Source organism: Hippopotamus amphibius, chromosome 17, assembly GCF_030028045.1.
Source record: "Hippopotamus amphibius kiboko isolate mHipAmp2 chromosome 17, mHipAmp2.hap2, whole genome shotgun sequence".
Lineage (NCBI taxonomy): Eukaryota > Metazoa > Chordata > Mammalia > Artiodactyla > Hippopotamidae > Hippopotamus > Hippopotamus amphibius.
The window spans coordinates 42,617,654-42,642,088 of NC_080202.1; the positions used below are offsets into that span (position 1 = coordinate 42,617,654).

Sequence of the window (24,435 nt, forward strand, 5' to 3'; positions counted from 1 at the left end):
AATATCAAAACCAGGCATGAAGTAACAGTTAAGAAACATCCACGTTTAACTTCTGACCAGGGTTCTGGTCTAAGACAATCTTCCGAATTTCACATTCATTCTTGATTCTATATTATTGACAATTATCCTTCTCTCCACCTCAGTAACTTCTAGGAAACTGAGAGGCCTCAGGGTTGGTCTGCTGGTTGGTTTGACTTAAGTATGTGTATAATACAAACAGTAGGCCATTCTGGAATTGATTTCCTCTCCTTCCCCTACTTTCTTTCTCTCCAAAGTACTTACCAATACTTGAAATTATATCTATTTATTATACTTATATACTTATTTTTATGTATTTGTAAACCCCCTGAGAACTGGGATACTTAGGCTGGTTTACTCTTGGGCCTGTATCCCTAGCATGTAAAACAGTTGCTGGCATGTACTAAATACTCCAAAAATATTTATTGAATGAATTCAGAAAGTGACAGGTACTTTTATTTAACTATCAGATACTTTTATTTAAAGCAGTCATCCACTTAGCATCACTCATGAAGATAAGTACAGGAAAAGAAATGTCTTTCTTCTCCCCTACATGTGTGACTCAATCTTCTGAGACAAGAATCCTTTGAGAATTTCATAAAAGCAATGGTTCTTGTCCCTAGAAAACTGCACTCTCTTGAACGCATGCAAAAGTGTGCATGCAATTTCCATCCGTGGATCATCCTTTTAGGGCAGAAGTCTATGAACAGAGTGGACTGAATCCAGAGGGCAGAACTTGGATGAGAAACAAAATTACATCTCAATTTTCACAAATCTCTATCTAAAATCAGCATTTCCTTCCATTTTGAATGTAGGCAACACATCACACCAGATCAGCACTATAGTTAATTTGGTCCCCAATGGAAATCACAGATCATCTGCTACCATGTATATGTTACAGATATCTCGAAACACCATTTATTCTCATCACTACCTTGGAGCTATGATATTTATAAGACCTACCACCATATCCTGTTATTTAATGTGTTAAGAGCATATTTATTAGTATATCACGAACTTTAAAAATATTCTGAAAACTATTTCAATATAATTAGTTTGCCTTGTTTTTCTATATATTTTAACTTATTATACATTTCAAAACAAGATCCCAAGAACATAAGCTTCTTCAGATCACCAGAGAGATGTACATGGGGGAGCAGGAGGGAAGGTTAAGAAATTCTGCCTTGGGGAATCATTGAACCCAAGTTAGGAACCTCTGCTTACAAGGTATAAACCTCAAACTGACTTAGAAATCTTCAAACCTTACCAGACTCATGTTATAGTGTATCACCTCCCAAACACATGCTTTTTAGAAAATTAATTTTTAATTTCAATTTATTTTTAAAAATATGTAATATATATTCACATGGCTCAAAATTCCAAAAATATATAGCACACGATCCAAACTTTTTCTCTTACCTCTGTCCCTCAGTCTACCACCCCACCTCCACTCCCCAGAGGAAACTAAGTTATCTATTTCTTGTGCCAGATGACTTTCATTTTTCTTACAACTTTGGGAAATAAAATCTCCAACTTAGATGCTATCATGGGAAATATAAACTACAGATAGTATTTAGGAAATCTGTAAATTAAAAAAATTGTCTGCTAGTGTCATTTTTTTTTCCTCTAATATCCAATAAGATATCAGACTAAGGGGACACCTCTTTAAGAGCTGTCATAAACCCTATTTTTAGGTTGACTGTTACGTCTTTTATTATTAATTTGGAAGTCATGTATGACTTGTCTATTCAAGTTGAACTAATGATAGGACCACAAACTATCATGAAAAATTACTTTGAATGTGTTTTTCCAAATTCACTTGTGTATCTAAACTGGCTTTTTCTACAAATGGATATAAAAAATAGTAACAGAAAAAAGGGCAAAGGACAGACAATTCAGGGATAAAATACAAATGTTCGGTAAACATATAAAATATTTAAATTCACAAGTAACCAGAAAAATTCAAATTCAGATGGGACCCCTTTTAGTCACCCATCAGATCAGCAAGAAAAAAAAAGAAAGAAAGAAAAAAAGGAGAGACTATCAGTGGTGAAAGGGTGTGGGGAAATGAAAGTCATCACAGAATGTTGACTGGCGCTTAAGCTGACTCAACCTTTTTGAGGGCAATGAAAATTTTATATCTACAGAGTCTTCACACCAACCATCCCAGTTTTAGATAATGATTCTACAGAAATATTTGACCAGGTTCACAAAGATGCAGGTACAAGGACAGTAACTGCATCGATGCAGTAACAAGAAAACGACATGATCTAAACATCCTTCAAGGGGGGCAGTATTAAACTGTGATACATTCACACTATGGAATACCATGCAGGAGGTTAAATGAATGCGATAACCACCTATGTACCGGGAAGGAAAGAAATCTACCAAGGTGAGTCAAAAATTATCTGCACTCTGGCTGTAGAAATTCTATCGCCAGAGAATGGATAATTGCTGACTCACCCTCCTAAGACATAGCATGAAGTGAAAGTCAAGTTGCAGAAGATTATCATTTATGTAAAAAATAAAATAAAATCACACGGCAAACCTATGTTCTTACTTTAAATATGCATTTACTCAAATATATGGAAGAGTCTGCAAGGATATATACTAAACTCAAAGTAGCATGGGTGGGGGATTAGGGCACAAGGAGGGTTTTCACTATACCTGTTATTTCATTTTTACATATTGAGAATATAATGTATTACGTGTATAATGGAAAAGGACGTTAAATTGGCTTTTACTGATTTTAAAGAAGGCCTGCCAAATTTAATTTCAAAATAAACACAGAATTTCAATCAGTAGGTTGCTTTGGGATACGGAGGGGGAAATACCTTTTCTCACAGCTATTGACCTCAAAATTCTGGACCAAGAAGGATCTTACAATGCAGTTAGCTCTTTGTATTCATATCTGGACAGAATATACTCACAGTGTCTCAGTCCAACGGTATGCCTTCCATACATTTTCATCAATGTGAGAAATAGAGTTTCCTTGGAAATTTCTGTGAAGAAACACAGTTCACATCCTTGAGTCGGCAGGAAAAGAATGAAGAGAATAAGTAAAAGAATCATGGCCACCTTGTGGGGAATATTCAAGTGCAGAAGAGACCAGTTTTCTCATTCCCACAGCTTCTCAGCTGCCCAGTGTGCACAGTTAATAAAGACATAACGTGAGGCCACTGGCACAAACAACGCGGCCTCTCCTCAGAACCTGAACTTCCTCTCTGTCCAATTTCTTGGATACGTAATGCCAGTTGCTTTGAATGTAAGTCTTTTTTTCCCCAAAATCACTTATGTGTCTAAAATGACTCCTACCAATCAATGAGAAAAATGGCAAGCACTGCTCAATATCAGCAGATAAATATAAAGAAATCCTATGCCAGGCAATACCAAAGGTTTGGTTAGTGCCCTCAAAATCTCTCCACATGTTGGAAGGATAAGGGCAGTTAGAACTTAGAAGGACTAATATGAAAACATCTCTTAGACATATTGCATAGGGAAAAGCACAAAGCACTGAGCAAGGAGTGAAGTTATCACCTCATTAGGGGAACAAATGCAAAGGAAAGAGGTTGGAAGGAAGGACACCATCAAAATAGTAACAGGAGTTACCTTATTGGTGGTGGGAAGATGGGGTACAATTTGCACATCTCATCCTATATACTTCTGTGACTTTTTTTTTTTAATGAGACTGTATCTGAGAATTAGACATGTTCAAGAGAAGCTGTTAAAATGTCGGAGGTTCAGTTTCAACCACTCATTCAGTGGATGGCTTTGAATCTTTACCTTTAGCTTTGTCCTCTTCCCTCAGCAACAATGAAACTATTCAGTTTATATGCACATTCTTCAGGGGGCTCAGAAAGAAGTCAAAACAGATACCTCTCTGCCCATCTGCCTAAGGGATATTTCCACACAAACAGAGCCTTCTAGGTGCTTTCTGCTCACCAGTAATAGATGCCTAAAACTGAACTCCTCTCCCTCACACTGACTCTCCTTCCCCACTGCTGTATTTCCAGCTGTTACACCACCATCCTTCTGCCCTTCAACACACGTGATTTTCCTCTTTCCTGTATACCCAATCCTCCAACTCTAGTCAGTTACTACATCTTGTCAGTTCTTCCTCTGTAGTGCTCTCAGAATTTTTTTTCCACTCCCATCTCAACCATTCTAATTCAGCCCCTTCTCACTTTACTCGTAGATTTTGCTAGAGCATGTTATTTGGTCTCCCTGAATCAAGCTTTCCCCTCTAGATCACTCTACATATGGAATCTAAAATCCTTCTCTCATTCTAAACATTTGTCTCTCTGGCTTGAAAACTTTCAGTGACCCCCCATATCTTAGAGCATAACTTTCAAACCCCCATTGCAGAGAGCCAAGGTTTTTCAAAATCATATCTTTCACTGCTGCCTAACCCCATTCTTTACAGACAGACGGATCTACTAAACCCTGATCATCCCTGCACTCACACCTTTGCCTACACTGTACTCCCTGTTTTTTCTCTAAAAAATCATACCCAATCTTCACGTCCCAGCTAAAGTTTTAGCCTATCCATGCAGATTTCTGTGACCCCCACACCTCAGTGATTACAGGTTCTGGTGAATTACAGCCCCTATCTGTATCTCTTTTAATACTTTAGTATATATTACCTCCCTTTTAAGGCACATCCCCTTTCTTCCCACTTGGCATTGTCATGTTCTGGAGACAATGCTGGACTTCTGTGGCTCCAACAGTACTTGGCCCTGGGCAAGAATGGGTGGGCACAGAATGGGTGCTATAAATAGAAAGCTAGGAAACGAATATGACTTCGAGATATAATGGAGAGAGTCAATAAGAAGAATAGCTAACACTAAAATATATGCTAGGCACTGATATAAGAGCTTTACCTGTATTAACGCATCTAAATCTCACGACAATGCTATGAGATGATGACCGCCACAGTCCCCACTTTACAGATGAGGACATGGAGTCACAAAGCTAATCAACGACAGACCTGGGTTCAAACCCAGGCGGCCTGGCTCCGGAATCTCACTCTTAACCACTCTGTGGTATTACCACCAACGAGGTGGGGAGAGGCACATGTTGCTGTAAAGAGGATGTAGCAAAGATGGGAGAAGAGTCGATGTTAAGGAGTTAAATACTGGAGTAAAAAATGGAGAAGGAAAAAGAATAAGGGCAATGATAAGTAGAAACCTGGAGAAGAGGGAACAATAGCAAGAAGGAGAATGAAGATAAGCAACATTGACAAACAAAAGGTAGAAACGGAAAGTCAGTCAACATGGGTTGGGAAGATGAGGAAGGCCCAGGAAGACCTCGAAGAAAGGCTGCCATGTCAGGCAGGATGCAGAGAACAAATGAGGAAAGGGATTCTTACACGGTGGTGAAGATGCCCTTGTAGGTGTTGGGCTGTGGCTCAGGCACTCTGTGGAGCTTCTGCTTGGGGCTGAGACCCACGCAGGACAGCGTCTCATCTTTGCAGGTACAGAGCTCACATACATTGATGTTCGTGATGGCATTCTGTTCTGCTTGCTTCTTTTTTGGGGTATAGTTTACATCAGGAAGACCTGTGGATACTGAAAGCTGAGATGAAGGAAAAAGAACTGTCTCAGATGGACTTGGTTGCTGAGAAATGGTACCTCCCAGGTCCACAGGTGGAACTGTGACTTCAGGCAGGGTTGGCTGTGCAAGCGTCACCTCAGGGTGTTTGGGAGGTGGGGCTGGAGTTTGCAGCACAGCTGTAGAATATCCAGACTCCATAGCAGGCTCTGAAGTTATGGTAAGTCCCAGGTCCAAAGGTTTCACTGTGACCCTGGGTGATGTTGGAGGCTCAGCATGAGCCTGATCTGGTGCTGGAACCAGCACCTCGGGATGCGATGGAGACTGAGCTACAACTGCCTCTGGAGGCTGAGCTTGGGGCTGCCGCGTGGTTGGAGAAGGTTCAGCCTCCATACTGGATTCAGGTGTTAACGTAATTTCCAGGTCCAAAGGTTGAACTGTGACCTCAGTCAAGGTTGGATGTGGAAGCTGAACCTGCTCTGGACTTGCAATTGTCACTTCGGGAGATGCTGCTGGAACTGCACTCTGCTGCAGGACTGTGGAACGTTCAGCCTCTGTGGTAGGCTGGACTCGCAATGGTTCCACCTCTGTAGGGGGCTCTGATGCCTGAGCCTGAAGCTCCTGTTGTGTGGCAGAAGGTACCACCTCCTTAGGGGGCTCAGGAGATATATCTGAGCCCCCCTGGGGAACCGGAGACTCAGCAGGGGCCTCCTGCTGCACTGCGGGATGTTCCACCTCTTCAGTGGGCTCTACACTTAAGACAACTGCCAGATCCAAGGGTTTAACTGTGATATTAGGCAGCACTGGATGTTGAGCTTCACCTGGACTTAGAGGTGAGACTGTCACTTCATTAGGTAGTGAAGGTGGAGCTGCAACATCTGTAGAGGCCTCTGGAGGTTGAGTTGGGGGCTCCTGCTGGACTGGAGAAGGTTCAACATTTTCAGAGGCGGTTGGATGCGGATCTGAAACCTCTTCCTGCACTGACAAAGGTTTCACCTGCTCAGGGGACACTGTGAACTGGGCTGAGGCTTCTTGTTGGGATGGAGAACTTTCAACCTCATTAGTGAATGCTGGAGTTATGGCAAGTGCAAGATCCACAGGTTTAACAGTGACAGTGGGCCGCTGCAGAAGCTGAGCTTCATCCTGACCTAGAGGAGAAACTGTTGTTACGTGATGCTCTGGAGAGAGAACTACCATCTCATTAGAGAGCTCTGGAGTCTGAGCTGGGGTCTCCTCTTGTGCTGAAAGTTTATTAGGTGTAACAGCGTCTATAGATTGGGCTGGCAAAGGTTCAACCTCCTCAGGTGGCTGTGGAGGCAGCGTGGGGGCCTCGTGCTGGGCTGTAGACAATTCTGCACTAATAAGGGGCACTGAGGGCTGAGCTGAAGGCTTGTGCTGAGTTGGAGAAGGTCCCACCTCTGGAGTGGGTTCTGCTGTTATGCTAAGCTCCACATCTGCAGGTTTGATGGTGATAGTGGATATGTTTGAATGCTGAGCCTGATGGTGACTTGGAGGTGAAACGGTCATTTCATAAGGCTCTGGAGACTGAGCTGGCTGTACCTGTTGAGTTGGAGAAGGTTCCACCTCCCCTGCAGAAGGCTCTGGAGGCTGAGCTGGTTGCTCCTGCAGCATTGCAAAAGGTTCTGTCTCTGCTGGAAACGGAGCTGAGGCTTCCTCCTGAGTTGGAGAAGTTTCAGCTTCTCCAACAGACTCTGCAGGCTGAGCTGGGGTCTCATGCTGGGTTGGAAAGGGTTCAGCTTCCTCACTAAGCTCAGAAGGCTGCGTTGGTTGCCCCTGTTCACTTGGAGAAGGCTCAGCTTCTGCAAGAGGCTCTAGAGGCTGACCTGGGCTCTCCTGCTGGGTTGCAGAAGATTCTGTCTCCTCAGGATGCTCAGGAGGTGAAGTCAGGGACTCCTGCTGAGCTATAGGAAACTCAGCTTCCGTAGTGGGCTCTGGAGTGATGGTCAGTTCCAAATCCAGAGGTTTAAGTGTGACACTGGGAACGTTTGAATGAGCGTGATGCTGAATGCCAGCTAGGGATGCTGCCTCATCACTCACTGGACTTTCAAGTACATACTCGGTGGGGTATCCTAGAGCTTGAGTCGTGGCCTCTTGATGGAGTAGGGAAGGTTCAAACGCCTGAGGGAGCTCTAGAGGCTGAGACGGAGGCTCCTGCTGGAGTGGCGGTGATTCTACCTCTTCAGTGGGCTCTGCAGTTTCATCCTGGACCTCTGCCTGGGGTGAAAAAGATTCAACCTCCTCGGGGGTCTCTGGATGACGAAGTTGGGCCTCTTGCTGGGATGCAGAAATTTCAGCCTCCTTAGGGGGCTCCAGGGGTTGCTCTGAGTTCCCCAGAAAATCTGTAGGCAGGCTCTCCTCAGGATAAATGGTATCCATACCGGAAGCTACATAATCACCCTGCAACTGTTGTTCTAGACCCTGAGTTTCATTTTCTAACTGGCCTGTACTTCCAACAACAATTTTAGCAAGCTGTCGATGGTGAATGAAATCCTTCTTCAGGTTTGGGGCTGAATCAATGAACTTCGTTGGTTTTGAGCTCTTACTACCTAGAGGAGGAACAAATATTTCAAATAACTGGTGACCTTCAGCCTGATCTGGACCTATGGTTTTAGTCTTACTTTTGCGTCGAAAAGGCAGAACCAAGGCCTGATTCTGTTCCCAGTCCAGCACTGGAGCCGCTGCTGGGAGCTTTTGCTGCTGGGTTAGCTTGTCATTCAGATCCTGATGTGGAACAGCAAACTGATCTGGCCCTGCGAGCAGCTCTGCAGCTGAATCCGGGTTTGGGTGTGGAACCAAAGTCTCAGTCAACTCGTGATGAGGCAGCGCCAGCATCTGGTCTGGAGAGGAGGACAAGTCATTAAAGCCCCCGGACTCTGCCGGGGGTGTAATCGCATAGGGCGATTCAGGAGGGGGGTCTGAGGAGCGTGGAGACCAAGGTTCAGTCAGCCCCGGGGGGTCGGAGGTCCACTGGACAGGGTCCAGGGCCCACTCCAGAGGCTGAGCTGCCTGGGCCAGAAGCCACAATGGTTGCCACATGAAGACAAGCCATGGGAACCAGAGGCACATTGGGGACATGCTATGCGGAGGCTCCCAGGCACAGCGACCCAGGCCAGTGGGGCACGGGCGCTGCACTCTGAGCAGAAGCCAAAGCATTATGAGAGTTCCGAGACACAGAGGCGCCCCTCCCCTGCCTCACGACCCACCCTTTATTTATGACACCCTTAGTTCCACCACCTTCCTTAGGTTCCAGCGGAGATCCAATCTGAGCAACCAGAGGAAGCCTTTTTCCCAGAGTCACCAGGGTGCAAACCATCCTTCCTCTAGCAAAGGCAACAATTGCCTCCTGCTGGGGCCTCTCCCCAGTCCCCCCTGACCAGCCCTGCACCATGAGGCAGGATTTGGGCAGCCCAGGGGTGGGGGGAGGGGTTGGGAAGGATGTGGAGCTTCTCAAGGAAGCCACAGGGCCTGGCATGCTGGGAAATTCAAAAGTGCTAGTCCAGTTCTGGCAATTTGAACGCTTCCTCCTCAAAGCTCCAGCCTGAAAGACATTCTTCCTCCCCTTGGCCACACCACTGACAAGAAGAGTAGCTGACCTGCAAAGTGAGCACCAGTTAGGGTGGCGGGAGGGCAACATACCTTACAGTTAGTGACTCTAAAATGTTGCCATTTCCTTGAAACTCTCAGTATCTACGTCGGATTATTAATTCACCACTCTATTGTTATCAGTTACCCGTGAATCAGTGATGACTCCAGAATTTCTGTAGCAGGGTTTGGAGCAAGTGAACAATTCATCCTGGGAAAGATAGTTGAAAACCAAGTGAAGGGCCCTTTGCATTAGCATGGACTCCCCCCATCCCACCTTGTCTCAACACAGCCATTAGTCGAGAAAACCTGGCAGTGTCACTTTTCAGAGGTCTGCGCTGTGTGCACACATGGAGACGACACTGAGGATGTTAAAGTTAGCATGTTAAAAAATTTCGAGAAAATTCCTAGCACCCAGTTGATTTTCTTCCATCCTTTTAAGAATCTATTTAATTTTAGTCCTTTTTAACTGTCTGTCACAACCTCTAACATCTACACTCCAAGACACAAAGAGCTTCATCTTATTCCCAGTGTCTAGCACATGATGGTTTTTAAGTGGAATTGATTCCAACATGGGCCTCATGTAAGAACGGGTCTGTTGTTTTTGAATGTGAGTTAGGGATTGTTTTTTTTTTAAATTTGCTTATTTGGCTCCGCTGGGTCTTTGTTTTGGCACACAGGATCTTCGTTGCCACGTGTGGGATCTTTAGTTGTGGTGTTGCAGAAAAAACTGATCCCACGAGAAACCAAGCACAACACGCGGAGAGTTGGAGAACTCAGGTTTATTGAGCCCGCGGACCCAGAAGAGCGAACGCTCCAAAATTCTGGGGCCCCGTTTCAGGGGAGTCTTCTCCTTATATAGGTTAAAACATACAGCTATAATTGGTACAAACCGATTGGCTACAAATTACTATAGGTCAGGGGCAGTTACAGAGCGCGGGAGTTGCCATGGGTTACACACATAGCAGGGGGTCCTAACAGGAACTTGTAGGAGCAGGACATTCCATTCCTATCAGGACTAAGGTCACAATTTGCATTGTCACATTGGTTGCAGGTTGACGTTAATGGTCACTTAACAAGTCTATGTGCAAAGGGTCTCAAACAAAGGCTTGGGGTGGGTGCCTGAGAGCGAGACAGTCTTCCTTTCTCTGATCACTCTTAGTAATTCACTTTACTGTTTCACTGAAAGGGGCCAGCAGGCCTTTGCAAGATAGAGGAGAGGAAGCAACTACAAGTATGGGAGTTTCAGTTTCCTCATCAGTGGCATGTGAGCTCTCCGTTGTGGCATGTAGGTGGGATCTAGTTCCCTGACCAGGGATCGAACCTGGGCTCCCTGTGTTGGGAGCACAGAGTCTTAGCCACTGGATCACCTGGGAAGTCCCCGAATTAGGGATTCTTACCTGGGGATGTGCTCCAGCAAAGAGAGAGTAAGGAAAGCAAGAAGAGAAGAGAGCCAGGAAATAGTCCAGCCCAGGAAGCAGGGAGGGGAAGTTCCAGGATAGCAGCTGTGTATCCAGCACTCACTGGAGGACAGAGCCTGGAAGAGAGGGCGCTGCAGGAGGTGGGCACCTACTGCTAAGCCAGAGCCTGGAGGAGAACAGAGGAGGTGAGAATGGCCGACAGAACAGGGAGAGCCCGAGAGGAAATTAAACCCCTGGGGTCACAGGAGGGGAAGCGAATGTAATGAGTACATGATTAAGCTCTACGGTGAATAATATTTACAGTCACAATTCTGTAAACAGTATTTTTTTTTGGCCATGCTGCGCAGCTGGCAGGATCTTTGTTCCCTTACCAGGGATTGAACCGGGGCTTGGCAGTGAAAGCGCTAAGTCCTAACCACTGGACCACCAGGGAATTCCGTGTAAACACTATGAATTATCTGGAAACAGCGACATAACTAAACCTCAAGAATGGACTGGGGGTAGCGGTGTAAGAGAACTAACTCCTCACTGATGTTACTAGGAATTCAATAGCCAGGGTCTAAAATGGATAAATCAAGAACTAGATGTGCAAAGAGATGTGGAGAAAAGCACCAGAAGATTCAGCTACAACCTGCTCCGTAGAAGTAACCAGGCCCAGTGAGCTGGCTCAGGAAGGTGGGCAAGGAAGTGGCCTGGGGCAGGGAACTGCTGTGGGTCATTGTGTTTCATCACCATTTCATTTCACTTGGTACCATCTGAACTGTAAACTATGCATATGATACAATTTTATTGTTGTTTTTTAGTTCAGTATTTTGTGATTTTTTTCCCAATAAGAGGTATAATTGACAAATAATTTAAAAATTTAAATCCATTTTTGTCGGGAGCCGTCTGGACAAGCCAATGCTGTGACAAGGTCACCAGGCTCCAAGGAGGACTGCAAAGCGAGAACTCCTTGGAAGGGCATTTCGTGGCAGGAGGATCTCAAGGCGACCTCTCCCCAAGGACAGGCCCCAGACCATCTCCACCCATTTTACATTCTGCTCTTTGTTTCTTTGTAACACTATGCTTACCACCCACTTCCCCTCCCTGTTTCTCTGTCCCCAGGAAAGAACCAGGGTTTGACACATTCTTTCTCTGTGTCTGCCCCACCAAGTCCCCTCCCACCACTCCCTGGTGGAAAAGGGAGGCACCTCAGGCTACTAAATGCTGGAGAAAAGGGTGGGGTGGCTCTTTTTGCAATGCTTATGATTGCAGCAGGCATAAGTATAGACATAGACATCAGGCCTAGGTATGGGTGCTAAGGGCTATAGTTTGCTTACATATAAGATTAAGAAGCTATTTACATATGCTTACCTCAGAGTCACAAGGTTTGCAAGCCAAACCTGAGGAAAGAAAGAAACTGGTAGATGCTGAGGGAAGATATGCTTTGCCACAAAAGATTTTTTCTGAGATATGTTTACTGTATAAACACACAAAGCTCTGACAATAAAGAGAGATCCTGCATCGCTGACACAGGCCTCCCCGTCTCCTCCTTGGGCCCACGCCACTCATCCCTTGGGTACTCCTGGACCCGCTGGAGCTGGACTTCAGCAGGTGGTGCCCGAACAGGGACCCAAAGGGTAAGTATTCTCTTGCAATTGTTGGGGTGGCTAGGACTCCACCTGGGTGCTGCAGACCCCCCTGCAGAGATACGCAGGGTAAGTGAAGGGTGGATAGTTTAAAGTATCAGAACTTGAGACGTTAAAAAGGACCCTATAAGGGAAACATATAAGGCATAATGGGAAAATCAGAATCTAAAGAGAGACAGCTCCTTGTAGATATTATCAAACATATGTTATCAAAAAGAGTTAACGTCTCCAAATCTACTCTTTTATCCTTCTTTTCTTTCGTACAAGAGCAATGCCTCTGGTTTCCGGAAGAGGGCACTGCTAATTCAGAAACCTGGGCTAAGGTGGGAGAGCAACTGACAACTTATTATAAGTTTCATGGGCCGGAAAAGATCCCTGCTGAAACTTTTTCTTTATGGGGATTGATAAGAGACTCTTTCGATCCCATCCCAGAGGGGGAAGGTGCCCATCAGGCAGGGGCCTTCCCAGGGCGGGAAGGTACCCACCAGTTAGAGGCCTTCCCAGAGGGCGGAGGCCCTGTGACAAACTCTGGTGTGAATGTGTGTGTGAGGGAGCGCCCTGCTTCGTCCTCGTTCCAGGGCGATTGTGTGGCTCCACGGCCTTCGTGGCTACGGAGTCCGAGTGGGCCCTAACCTGCGGTTCCGTGGTGACCTCATATGGCTCAGGGTGGTATCTGTCTCTGGGGGACCAGTCCCTCTCTACGAGTCAGGTTCAAGTGGGACTCTATAGCACCCGCCAAAGCTAAGAGGCACCTAAGCTCCCCACGGGCACACAGCCAGGTGGGCACCTGAGTGGCCTTCTCTTCGGAGGGGACACCCACCCTTGTTTGTCTTTGCGTCACCGACACGGGGGGGAATTGGTTACTGATTTGATTTAGCAATTGTGCAAGTCCAAACGGCCCTTTTGCCCTAGGGCCCTCCACCAAAGTTTTCTTAAAATTTTAAGGCTCACTCTCCCCTTCCGTCAGCTGACTCTTTGAGCCGACTGATTGAGAAATTAGGTTTTCCCCAAAAGACTTGCCCCTTTTGCCAGACAGATCTGCACCTCTCTCTCTAGGTCCCCTGGGCCGGTCCGTGTAGAGCGGTACACTCTGACATGTTCTTGTATACTTTTGGATTCTCATTATGAGGCCGCCTTCCTCTGTCAGCTTTCCTTCATAATCCCCTGATTCTCCAAGGATTTCAGGCTCTTCCCTTAGGCGAGGAGTACGCATACTGCTCCTCCGCCTGCTCGGTGCCCTCGAGAGGGTCTGTCACCCCAGACCCCCCTGGAGCCCCGCCTGAAGTTATTCCTCTGCGAACCCCATTACAAGGGATCGCCTCCTTGCAGCTCCATCTCCCTGAGACATTTAATGATTAGGGCCATCTTCAGGGAGGCACGTAAATCGTGCTGTCTGGGAATACTGGGCTTTCTAGGCGTGGTGACATCAGCACTACTTAGGTTGTAAGGCCCTAAGACAAGGCCCTTTACGTGTGCACCCCTCTCCTTCCTGGTCAAAGAAATAAATTACCCTTGTCAACAAAGGGGAGACAAAGTCATCTTAGGAGGAACTTGCTTGTACCTTTGAGAGGTGAATGAATGTCTTATCTGGTCATCTAAAGAATACTTCTCTCTGCTATCCTTTTAAATGCAAATTAAAAAATTAAAATTAAAATAATTTAAAACGACTTGTCAAAGATAAATAGAAATGCTAAGTGTCTTTTCTGCAAATAGTAAAAGGGTTTAGCCATCTAGATAGGTGACCTCGATTTGTTCCATCTGCTAGAAGCCAATTTAAATCCAACCCTTTGTGACTGATGGCTTTCATGTTGTACCTGACTCAGTACTGAAATTTTAGAATGAGAATTATGAGGCCTCTGTGTTTGTGTGTGTGTTCGTGTGTATCTATGTGTTTGTTGTAGGTGTATGGTATTGCCAAAAGAATTCATAAAAGAGCTCTAAATTGGCTTTAAGAAAAATTAAGTGCTTATGAATACTCAGAAATAGAAAATAGTCTGGCCAGAATGAATTTCAGGTTCATGACACCTGGAAATTTCAGTACTAAACTGATATATGATATTAAAGATGGCTTAAGCTAATTGGTTTGATTACTATAGACATGTTTTAGAGTCATCAACATTAAGCATAATTTTTATATAAATTTTAATTGTGCCTAGTTGTAATATAGGCTAAATAAGGTCTTGTGCCTGTTACAAATTTGTCAGTGTGGAAAGTAGCCTGATGGAAAGAAACTTCTAAGGAAAGAAAATGTAAATGAGATAGAGCTTTTAATAAACTCTGTCAAGAAGAGTTATGCTTTAGGAATATCTACCTAAAATAGTCTCTCCAGATCCTGGTAACTTGAAATTCTGGAGTTGCCCTAAATTGAGTGATGAAAGCTTATTGACCAGCTGGATCATTCCCAAATAAAATAAGATACTGAAACATATATTACTGAACATCGGCTTCCTTTTACAGAGAGACAAAAAGATATTTAGGACTATTGATAAGTATGCCTGGTGCCACGTTCTGTAAAGAAAGCCAATGTGTTTAGAAAATATCACTGGTATTTCTATTCACCAATGTACAGAATGCTGTCACAAGGGACAGTTCATGGTGGCTTAAGGAAAGCAGGATGTGTGTTTTCAGTAAAGAAAGCCTGAGGAATGGAATTACCTTTTATTAAGGGAAAAGAAAGTAGGTCTGACTTACAGGTGACTGAATGAGAAATAAAGTAATGATACAGAAAGTGATAAGAAGGTTTGTGGAAAGTGGACCCTGGGAAAAGAGTTTTGTGCATGATCAGGATTGACTAAGTTTAGATAAATTTAGTTGAGTAAATTAATTTGGAAAGTAAGCTGGTGCAAAACTTGAATTTGGTTTTTCTCTCTGTTACGAGGACAAGTTTTCTTAAAATGTTGAATTGCCCTTTGATAAAAGATTTTATGTTTCCTTACCTTTTAAGTAATCTGTTCTTGCTACTTTGGCTAAGTGACTGACTATTGTTTCACAGTTACCTGTGAGCCTATCCGATAGAGTGTTCTAAACCTTTTTTTTCCGGTATTTTGGACAAAACTTCCTAAAACAAATTCTGATGAAATCCTTTTGACCTCTAGCTAACTTTGGGATGCTTCAAAGGGCCCCTGAAACATCCCAAAGAGAGATATAAACTAGGTTCATTTGGTACATTAAGTTACATAGGAAGTATTGTCAAATGAATAAATGTTAGATTTTAGTGCATGGTAACTGTTATTAATATAGATATTCTGGAAAGTATATGGAGTTCCTAAAATTCTGATATGTCCCGGTAAAATGTTATCAGTCATAATTCTAGTTATTTTCTTAAAATGTTGTATGACACAACAATAACCAAATTGATTGCCCTTGCAATCAGATTTTAAACACGCCTTCTTAAGCCTTATGTCTTAAGACGCTTCTGGTTTTATTCTGATGCCTTTGCAAAATGCTTCCTCTTCAAGAAGATTTATAAAAAGGACTTTTGGATAAATACAAGTTTCTGACTTTCAGACCATAATGCTGAATGGGGTTTTAAAAAAAAAAAATTGAAGAATCCTAATGAGAAACGTGATGGCTTCATAAGCTGTTAACAAAAGGATGTTACATAGGACTGAGTAAACTGGTGAATATGGTTATAAATTTTATGGTTTCTATCTAAAAATTACTGGTTGAAATCTGTTTTCCAGGTATAAGGAAAACCTTCCCTTCAAACTAATGATTTACAATAATTTGATAGTTTGTACATTTGTAAGCAGGATTGAAACATTTATCTTTTCTCTCTCTGTTCCCTCCAGACATTGAAAACTCTTAGGTTCCCAGCAGCTTTATCAGATAAATTAGAAAGGCTACCTCACTAACAGGTATAGAAAACTCAAGGTATTTTGGGAACCTTGAAAAGGGAGGAATTTACCTACATTTGTTAGGCAAAAATCTGTGATAAGCCCAAGCCCCTGGCACGGCTTTCTTAGCCCTGAAAGGTCTTTTAAAAGTCCAGCCTGAGGCTCCTTATAAAAGTTTCAACAAAGCCAAAAGCCTATATGATCAATTATAGTTCCATAAATTAAATGATGAGGCCAAGTTTCTTTTGAAACCAGACTTATTTTGCAAACAAATTAGCCTTAATCTGGTTATATCAGGTAAAAATGAGGGTAATTTTAGAGAGAAGAAGATTATGTTTCAATAAATATTAAATGCCAGTTTTGCTGATGGAGGTCTGTATTTACTAAGATTCACTCCCTGGAAAGTTCCTTGCTGTTGCGCTAGAGTAATGTAAAATCCAAGAAAGCTTTTAAAAGGACACTCTAAGTTTGTTTCTGAAGCTTATCTCAGTAATCTATCTTTGGGTGATTATGGATACTAAAAGGACATAATTTAAAGGACTAGCTGCAGCTTAGACGGAAGGACACTTATCTAAGGAGAAACTGCACTCACACTAGGACGAGAAGAAGCCGACATCAGAAGTAGACAGCTAGCCCAAGATGCTGGACCTGACTTGTATGAACATTTATAATATTTTCTTGACTTCTTGGACCTTTCAAATGTTTTTCTATCGTGGGCACAATCCTATGCTAATTTTGAAAATCAACCCAGTTGTTGGGTTTGCGGCCAATTACCTATGACTAGTACTTTTGTGTTGCAAGGCTCTAATTGGATGCCCCTTAGGAAGTTTGCTCTAAAAAAAGAAAAAAGAGAGAGAGAAAGAAAAAATTATAGTCCTGTTCGGGGATCCCCTCGCCTGGCCAATTAGTAATACCTGTTCAGATTTCTGCGATTTTCACCCACTGTGAAGCCTTGACCTCTTCAAAACTGGTTTGGCGTGGGAAACTCGTGGCTTAAGTATTTACTTGTAACGCTATTGACGCTACTAGCTATATTATTTGTATTTTGCCTGCTTTTCAAGATTATTGCTTCTCGTATTACCAAATGTGTGACTGACTGCCAACAAAAATGATGATGACTAGGCTACCTGAAGCAGTTGATCAAATATATAGTTCTGTATGTGATCAATGATTGTAATAGTGTACCTCTGGATATGGGAAGATGCAATAAGAGGGAATTTTTCCTGGACCCTAACAGATTAGGAATACAGGCAGTCCAGAGAGCTTTGACTTTTGTTACAAAGACCTAGCCCAGTACTGGCACATTGAGTGGCCTATTGGCGAGATCTTCATCAGACCTAGGAATGAGCCTTCCTAGCACCGTGGGACAAAATGGTCATGAAATGCCTCCCAAAGCGTGGTCAAATTGATGACCATGAGGGGCCCCTGTCAACTACAAATTGGAACTTGCCATCTGCCTGTACAAGGACTAAATCACTTTGTGCGGCTGCAGCTACTGACCTTCCACATCCCCTGAAGGGAATTCAGGGTGGAGACCACAAATGAGGCACTCTGTGCTCTGGAGGATGGGTGGAACAGGTCTTGAGATAGTTAGATGTTTTCAGGAGCTGATGTTATGAGCCCAACCCTTGCCTCTCCCCAGATCTAGAAAAGCACTAAATCCCTACTTGCTGACATCGGGTTGGGCAAAAGATGGGTCCTGGGGCTCCAAACCCCAGTTTCCATGCTTAGCAGAATTATTTGACTTATCTCACTCTCAACAAGTACATACAGCTGAACATGTTAATCAATTATCAAGAAATGTACCTCTTGCCTTAGCTACTCAAGAAATTATTGATAGAAAGTTAGAGGCAAAAGTTGCTGCGCTAGAAGAAGCTGTTCTGCATCTAGGTACTGAACTACAGCCTTAAAAGTTAGATTGGCTTTGAGGTGTCATATCGAATATAGATGGATCTGTGTGACTCCCTTAAAAGCTAATGAATCGTCTTATTCTTGGGACTGCATTCAAAATCATATTCTAGGCATTTGGAATCAATCTGATATTAGTCTAGATTTGACCAGGCTTCATCAAGAAATCCAAGATATAGGTAAGGCCCACTTAGATTATTCAACTGCAGAAGCTGCTAAGTCAGTTTTTGATAGTTTATCCGATTTTGTGTCTCATAAGGGATTCCTCTCCACAATTCTAGGCATAACAGTTGCAATTGTTGTAGTTGCCCTAATCTTGATTAACTCCACAAGGTTTTGTATGGGTGTTAAGGGCAATAGTGTGCTTAGATAAAAGATTAAGAAGTTATTTACATATGTTTACCTTAGAGTCACAAGGTTTGCCAGCCAAAACTGACAAAGGAAAGAAACTGGTAGATGCTGAGGGAAGATATGCTCTGCCACAAAAGATTTTTTCTGAGCTATGTTTACTATATAAACACACAAAGCTCTGACAATAAAGAGAGATCCTGCATAGCTGACACAGGCCTCCCCATCTCCTCCTTGCGCCCAGGCAACTCATCCCTTGGGTACTCCTGGACCTGCCGGAGCTGGACTTCAGCACATTTTTAAAAAGAGAGTGGGAAGGGGACTTCCCTGGCAGTCCAGGGGTTAGGACTGTACACTTCCACAGCAGGGGGCAAGGGCTTGATCCCTGATTCGGGATCTAAGATCCTATATGCCGCATGGTATAGCCAAAAAGAAAAGAGAGGGAGGGAGGAAGAGAGAGAGAGAGGAGAACCAGCTTCCTACTACAGAACCCAGGAGAACACTAGCTATTCCCATGTCGAGAGAGACGGTTGCATTAATACTAGCTTCACGATTTCAATCAAATGCCAAATAAGGATTTATCTGGAGTCCAAACAAGAAAATATTTCACTCCTGTGCTCAGAAGAGCAGTGAAAGGCAGGGACCTGACTGGATTGGAAAGGCGAGAGTTAGCCAGAACTATAATAGTAATAGCTGGCCATCTTCCAGTACCTACTACAGACCAGAAACTGTCCTAACGATATCATCTTATATAATCTGATGTTTTCCCCAATTTACAGATGAGGAACTGAGGCTGAGTGAGTCTGGGGAACTTCCCTGAAGTCAAACACTCTGGAGCCCTCTGCCTGAGGCCAAGAGGCCTCAGGATGTTGTGACTTCTCTTTTCTGAACATCAATAAAATTCAATTTAGAAGTTTCTATCTTCAACGCTGTCTTAAGGGACCAATGAAAAATAATGACACTGTGGCAGCTGTCCTCACTCCACACTTGCTGGGTTGTCCTGGACCCTGCACTGTTTTAGGGAAAGCCCAGCGAAGAGGATGGGATTCAGATCTAAGCATTCCTGGCTCCAAAGCTCACTTGCTCTGCCACTGAACTACGCTTCCTCTCCAACTGGAATGAGAAAGAGCTGGGTGAGAATCCTGCTTCTGCTGTTTATTAGTTGTGTGGCCTTGGGCCCCCAAGTCACTTAACCTCGCTTAAGCCTGTTTTCTTGTTTGTACAGCTGTTAGGGAACCCACTGACCGACACTGCCCACTGTGGCCAGGCCTGATAGTAACCATGTGCATGAGTTCTCTTAGGACAGGAGGTGCTGGTAAGGAACATGGAACTAACAAGCTACCACCACTGGGAAGAATTCGGGAAAGGTCAAAAGGAGAGAGGAGTTTCCAGTCCACGTGTCCTACCAACCTCCCAGAATCCTTCTCGCTGGAATCCATCTTGGCTGAGCGATGCGTGCGCCACCAGGAAGGACCCTGAGTCAGAATGATTGGCCAGAGACAACCTGGAAACCAATCCCATTATCATAAAACCCAAGACTGCGAGCCACGTGGCAGCGCAGTCCTCCTGGGTTCCCTTCCCCTGCTGCTCTCTGCCCGGGCGCCCCTTCCCAGTAAAGTCTCTTGCTTTGTCAGCAGGTGTGTCTCCTCAGACAATTCATTTCCGAGTGTTAGACAAGAGCCCGCTCTTGGACCCTGGAAGGGGCCTCCTTCCTCCAACACTATGGGGCTAGCAAGGGCACCTATCTTCCAGGTGCTTAGGAAGGGCAGATCACAGTTCCAACCTGGCATACAGTAGGAGCTTCTATTTTCCACAAATGTCAAACCCTTACCCCTCGTCTCCTAGGCTGGGGCAGAGATTCTCACATGTTATTATCTTCAGACCCTTCTGTGGCGAGGACAGGGGACAGGAGGGATGATAGGACCCCATCCTACGGGGACTCTTTAGGGTCGATGCGGGGTTCTGTATGTTGGACCTGTCCAGGGAATTCGGATGCCTGCAGTTCTTCTAGCTGGCTTCAAATAACTCTGGGTAGTTGTTAGATCCAGTGCTAGAAATGTAAGCTTTTCAAGACAAGTAGGATGTGAATGGCCTTTACAAATGTTTTGAGCCTTCCCTGCCCTGGCCTCCAACTGTGTCTGTGTATCCTCCCTTTCTCTCTAGCCTAATCTATCTTTATCTTCCCTTTCTTCCTAATACCCTCCCCTGACTCTTCCCTTTTCTTGCTTCCTGGCTTCCTCCCCACCTCTTGGTGCACCCTCCCCTGAGCTCAGTCTGCATTCCTAGCTGCCAGCCATTTCTCTGCCAGTCCTTGCCCTTTCCTCTACTTGACAGGAAGGCTCAGATCAAAAATCACCTCCTCCAGGATGCCTGTCAAGCTCTCTTGTCTATTTCTTTTGTCTAGCACTTTGCAGGTGCCTTTCTTATTGTTCAAATTATGTAGTCGTGTGAGATGCTTTTCCTGGCTGGAGTCTACCTGGTAGACTCATGGTCCATGTGTCAAATCTTTTGAGGAAATGCGCACTCTCCTTCACTCTCCAACCCTCCCATCCCCCCACCTCCCGCCAGGATCCAAGGCTTTATTCAGCTTCGCAAAGGGTTGTAGAGCAAGATGAAGAGAGGAAGACAATCTCACAGACTTTGCACAGAGGCTGAGAAGCCTGGGATGTAAGAGAAGACCAGGAGATGGGGGCACTCCTGAAAAGTCAAACAATAGACTATTCTGAGGTTGGCGGGGTGGGGGGGGGGGGTGGATGGTTCCTACAGCTTTTGCAGACAGCAGCCCTGCAAAAATTCATTGGAAATGAAACTGCTAGGTGGTGTTTTGGGGGGTCCTGAAGAACTCCTGTTCTTTATGTCTCAGCACAGAAAGAATTCAGTGAGAGGCAAAGTGATAGATAAGAAGTGCTTGATTAGAATAGGACGCTTGTGAGGCTTACAAACGGGTGGGTAAGAGGGTGCCGTGCCCTGAGAACTTAGTGGGCTACATTTTTATAATCAAAGAAAAAGTAGGGAGGGGGAAAAGACCACCTTCTTCCTCATTCTTGAGTAGAGGTCACGCTTCCATCATTAGTTCCTCTTCTATGTCAGGTGGAGTTTTCTTGTCCCTACGTGGTAAAGCCTGCACTGTCATGGCACTATGGAAAAATTATTTCAGGTCTCAGTACAATGAAGGTCTTTCACTATGAAAAGTCATCTTTCCATAAAGTATTGTTCTTATGTGTGCAGAGAGCATGTCCTAGCAGTTATTAGCTTACTGAGCTCACTGGGCACAGTGTGGGTCTCATTCCACCACTGTTTTATTGTTTGGGGGCATGCCATGCTTCTGTGGCATGGTGTTGTTGCTAAGCAAGCCTGCTCGGTTTTGTGGTTAAGCAAACCTGCTTTCTTGGGTAATTGTTAAACTTACAGGGGTCTCCCATACTTGTTTTTCTGCTTCTAATCCCTTAGTGGGATTAACTGTTTAATCAGCTACTTTGTCCCTTCACCCTGTCCCTATCAGAATAACTGAGGGATGTTACAAGCTCCATTAGCAGGGAGGGTGTGTTTCTGCCAAGCGGGTGAGGCTCTTGCTGTACCAATTATGACCAGAAACACTGTCCTTTTGCCAAGATAACTGGATTTCCCTAGTAGATCTCTTACTTTCCACTTTGTTTAAATTAAGTTTAACACTGAGAACACTTTGCCTCTATGTCCTTAGTTCTAAATCTTCCTGCTCAACCATGAACCCTAGTGAAAGCATTCAGCAGTCAGACTCATCCAGCATAAAGCTGAGGATGGGGTGGTTCTTGTGGGGCCCTATTGAGGCAGGTCAATAACAAACACAGGAAAGGACAAGGCAAACATAGGAAAATGAAGCCCCAGGGAATAAATAACTTATGGCCTCTTTCACAAGATCCCGCCATGGGCAGCGCAAACATCTGGGTCAAAGAGATAAGGAAAAACTAAGGTATGCACTCTGGCTTCTGTACATTGCTTCTGCATAGATAAACATAGCTACAGGCTCCCAAAAGTGCGGGAACTGGTCTATAAAAGGAGAAGCTTTCCTTTGGTTTTGGGCTCAGTCTTTGGATGTGAATCCACTGGGCATGTACTGGTACAATAAACATTGCGTCCTGCATTATAAGCCTCGATGTCCTGCCTACCTCTACCGGTTCCTCCAACACTATACCAAAGTCACAAGACAAAATGCCGGAGTTATCTTGACCCCCCCCCATAGCAATATGTGATTCACGACTTGGGCTAGCCAATAACCCAACCCCATATTAGAGAAGGTCTTCACCACGTAGGACCCTAGCCTGTCACCTAATGACACCTTTTGCCTTATGGTGCACTGACCAATTGATTAATGCCCTTTTCTTCGCAGGCATGTTCCTTGTCTTGGGCTTATAAAAGTTGGCTGTGAGACCATCAGAAGCGTGGCTCTCCCTGGTCTGCCAGGAAGTCGTCCCGCCGTCTTTACAGCGCCCCTCACTAAACCCTGCTCTCTGTTCTCGATAAACGCACTCTCTTCTGAAATGCTTCATGTCTGGAAATTCTTTTCCCAACCCCTGATGGGACCACAACAGTTCTCCCTCCTGGAGAATTACAGAAGGGGCAGACCACAACGCCAACAGCCACTTCTATAAGTGGGAAGAGTCATTGGTGTTACCTGGGTTCGCCTCTTCTTTGGTGTGGAGCCAAAAGACAGCTATTACCAAGGTTGCTCCAGAATCATACATCTGCCCCTCCCTCAAATGGAAACAAATTGCTCTTATCTAAGTTTCAGGAGGAAGCTGTAAAGAGAAAAACAAGAACTGATTAGAACCACCTAGGTTCAAGAAGATTTGACTTCCAATAGACCTTGAGCCTCATTATATGCTCTTTGTAATGAATTATCATGCTAAATGACACACCCACCAGCGCCAGGACAGCTGACAATTGCCACAACAACTGGATAACCCCATATAAGGAATGAAAACGAGTATTGCATCAGTTCTGGGTCCAAACCACACCCCTGTTCTTGGATAACTCATGAATATTCCTCTCTTTCCAATTCACGCCCTTTTACCTCGAGCCTCTTATATATATGGTGTCTCCACCTGAATTGGGTTGAGAATTTGATTTGAGAACTACCTTCCACTTCTGCATTTAGAAACCTTCCTGGTGGAGACCAGGGGTCTCCGGTGGCTAGGACCCCAGAGCAGGTCCAGTCGACCAATTCAGTAACGCAACCAAGTCAAAGACCAAATGCAAGGATTTATTACTTGCAGCAACTACAGAGAACACTGAGGATCTTTCCCAAAACGGCATCTCCCCAAACAGCAACGTTGGGGCAGTTTTCAACTAAGGGTACATGCATATTTCGTGAAGGGGTTTGGGTGGTGTATGCCCCTTCATGAAGGGGCTTCAGCAGAGGGGAACCCAACATAGAATAGGGGCAGAGGTTGACAGAGTCCAGGCTTTAGTTGACGGAAGTCACGAGGGTCAGAAAAGGTCAACATCATCATTCCTTAATTTTCCACCAGTCTGCGGTCTGAGCATGTAGTTACAGCCCTCCGCCTGGGTGGGGGCCCTTAGCTCCTGTAGTACAACTCAAAGACATGTATCAGAGTATTATCTCTCTCCCTTAAGGAGGAACCAGGACTCCTGTTTTTATTGCCCAATTATTGTTTCTTGATTGCTTTTCCTGCATTCCTTTGTTGCTTTAAGGTCACTAATTACTGAGACTTGTTCAAGGGCAAGTATTGTGGCCAGGCTTAGATCAGAAAATGGCTTCTGTATGTCAGAAAACTAGATAGGGTTCTCTTCCTCCTGGGACCCCTTCCCACCCCCCACCCCTCCAATCTGCTTACACTGGGACTTCAACCTTCCAGAGACAGGACGGACACCTTCCCTGGAGAGGCAGACGGAGCACACAACCCCAGCAGAGATCAGTGGAGCTTTTTCCCAAGAATGGGCCTGCCCTCCCCCAAGCCCTGTAAGCCACCCCAAGGTCTCCTGGACCAGCATGTAGGGGTACCTCTCCGCCCCTGGCCCATGCTCAGACCCTAGGCTGTGGATCAAAGCCTGCATGTGTTAAATGTCTGAAGTATGGCAGGACACCCCTGCTACTTTTGACCTTTTGCTCTGATTCCATTTGAA

At 44.7% G+C, this 24,435-nt stretch overlaps 1 protein-coding gene across 1 annotated transcript in view; it reads right to left on the reverse strand.

Moving 5' to 3' along the window:
• The window catches only part of LOC130839591 (leucine-rich repeat-containing protein 37B-like), a 66,143-nt gene extending 42,811 nt beyond the window's left edge, over positions 1-23,332 (reverse strand). The window contains exons 1-4 of the mRNA XM_057713830.1: positions 22,964-23,332; positions 7,804-8,426; positions 5,387-6,249; positions 2,949-3,020 (exon numbers count right to left, since the gene is read on the reverse strand). Of these exons, the coding sequence (XP_057569813.1) occupies positions 2,949-3,020; positions 5,387-6,249; positions 7,804-8,426; positions 22,964-23,033 (1,628 nt within the window). The 5' untranslated portion in view covers positions 23,034-23,332. The remainder of the gene's footprint in view (positions 1-2,948; positions 3,021-5,386; positions 6,250-7,803; positions 8,427-22,963) is intronic.
• Between the last annotated feature and the right edge of the window lie 1,103 nt (positions 23,333-24,435).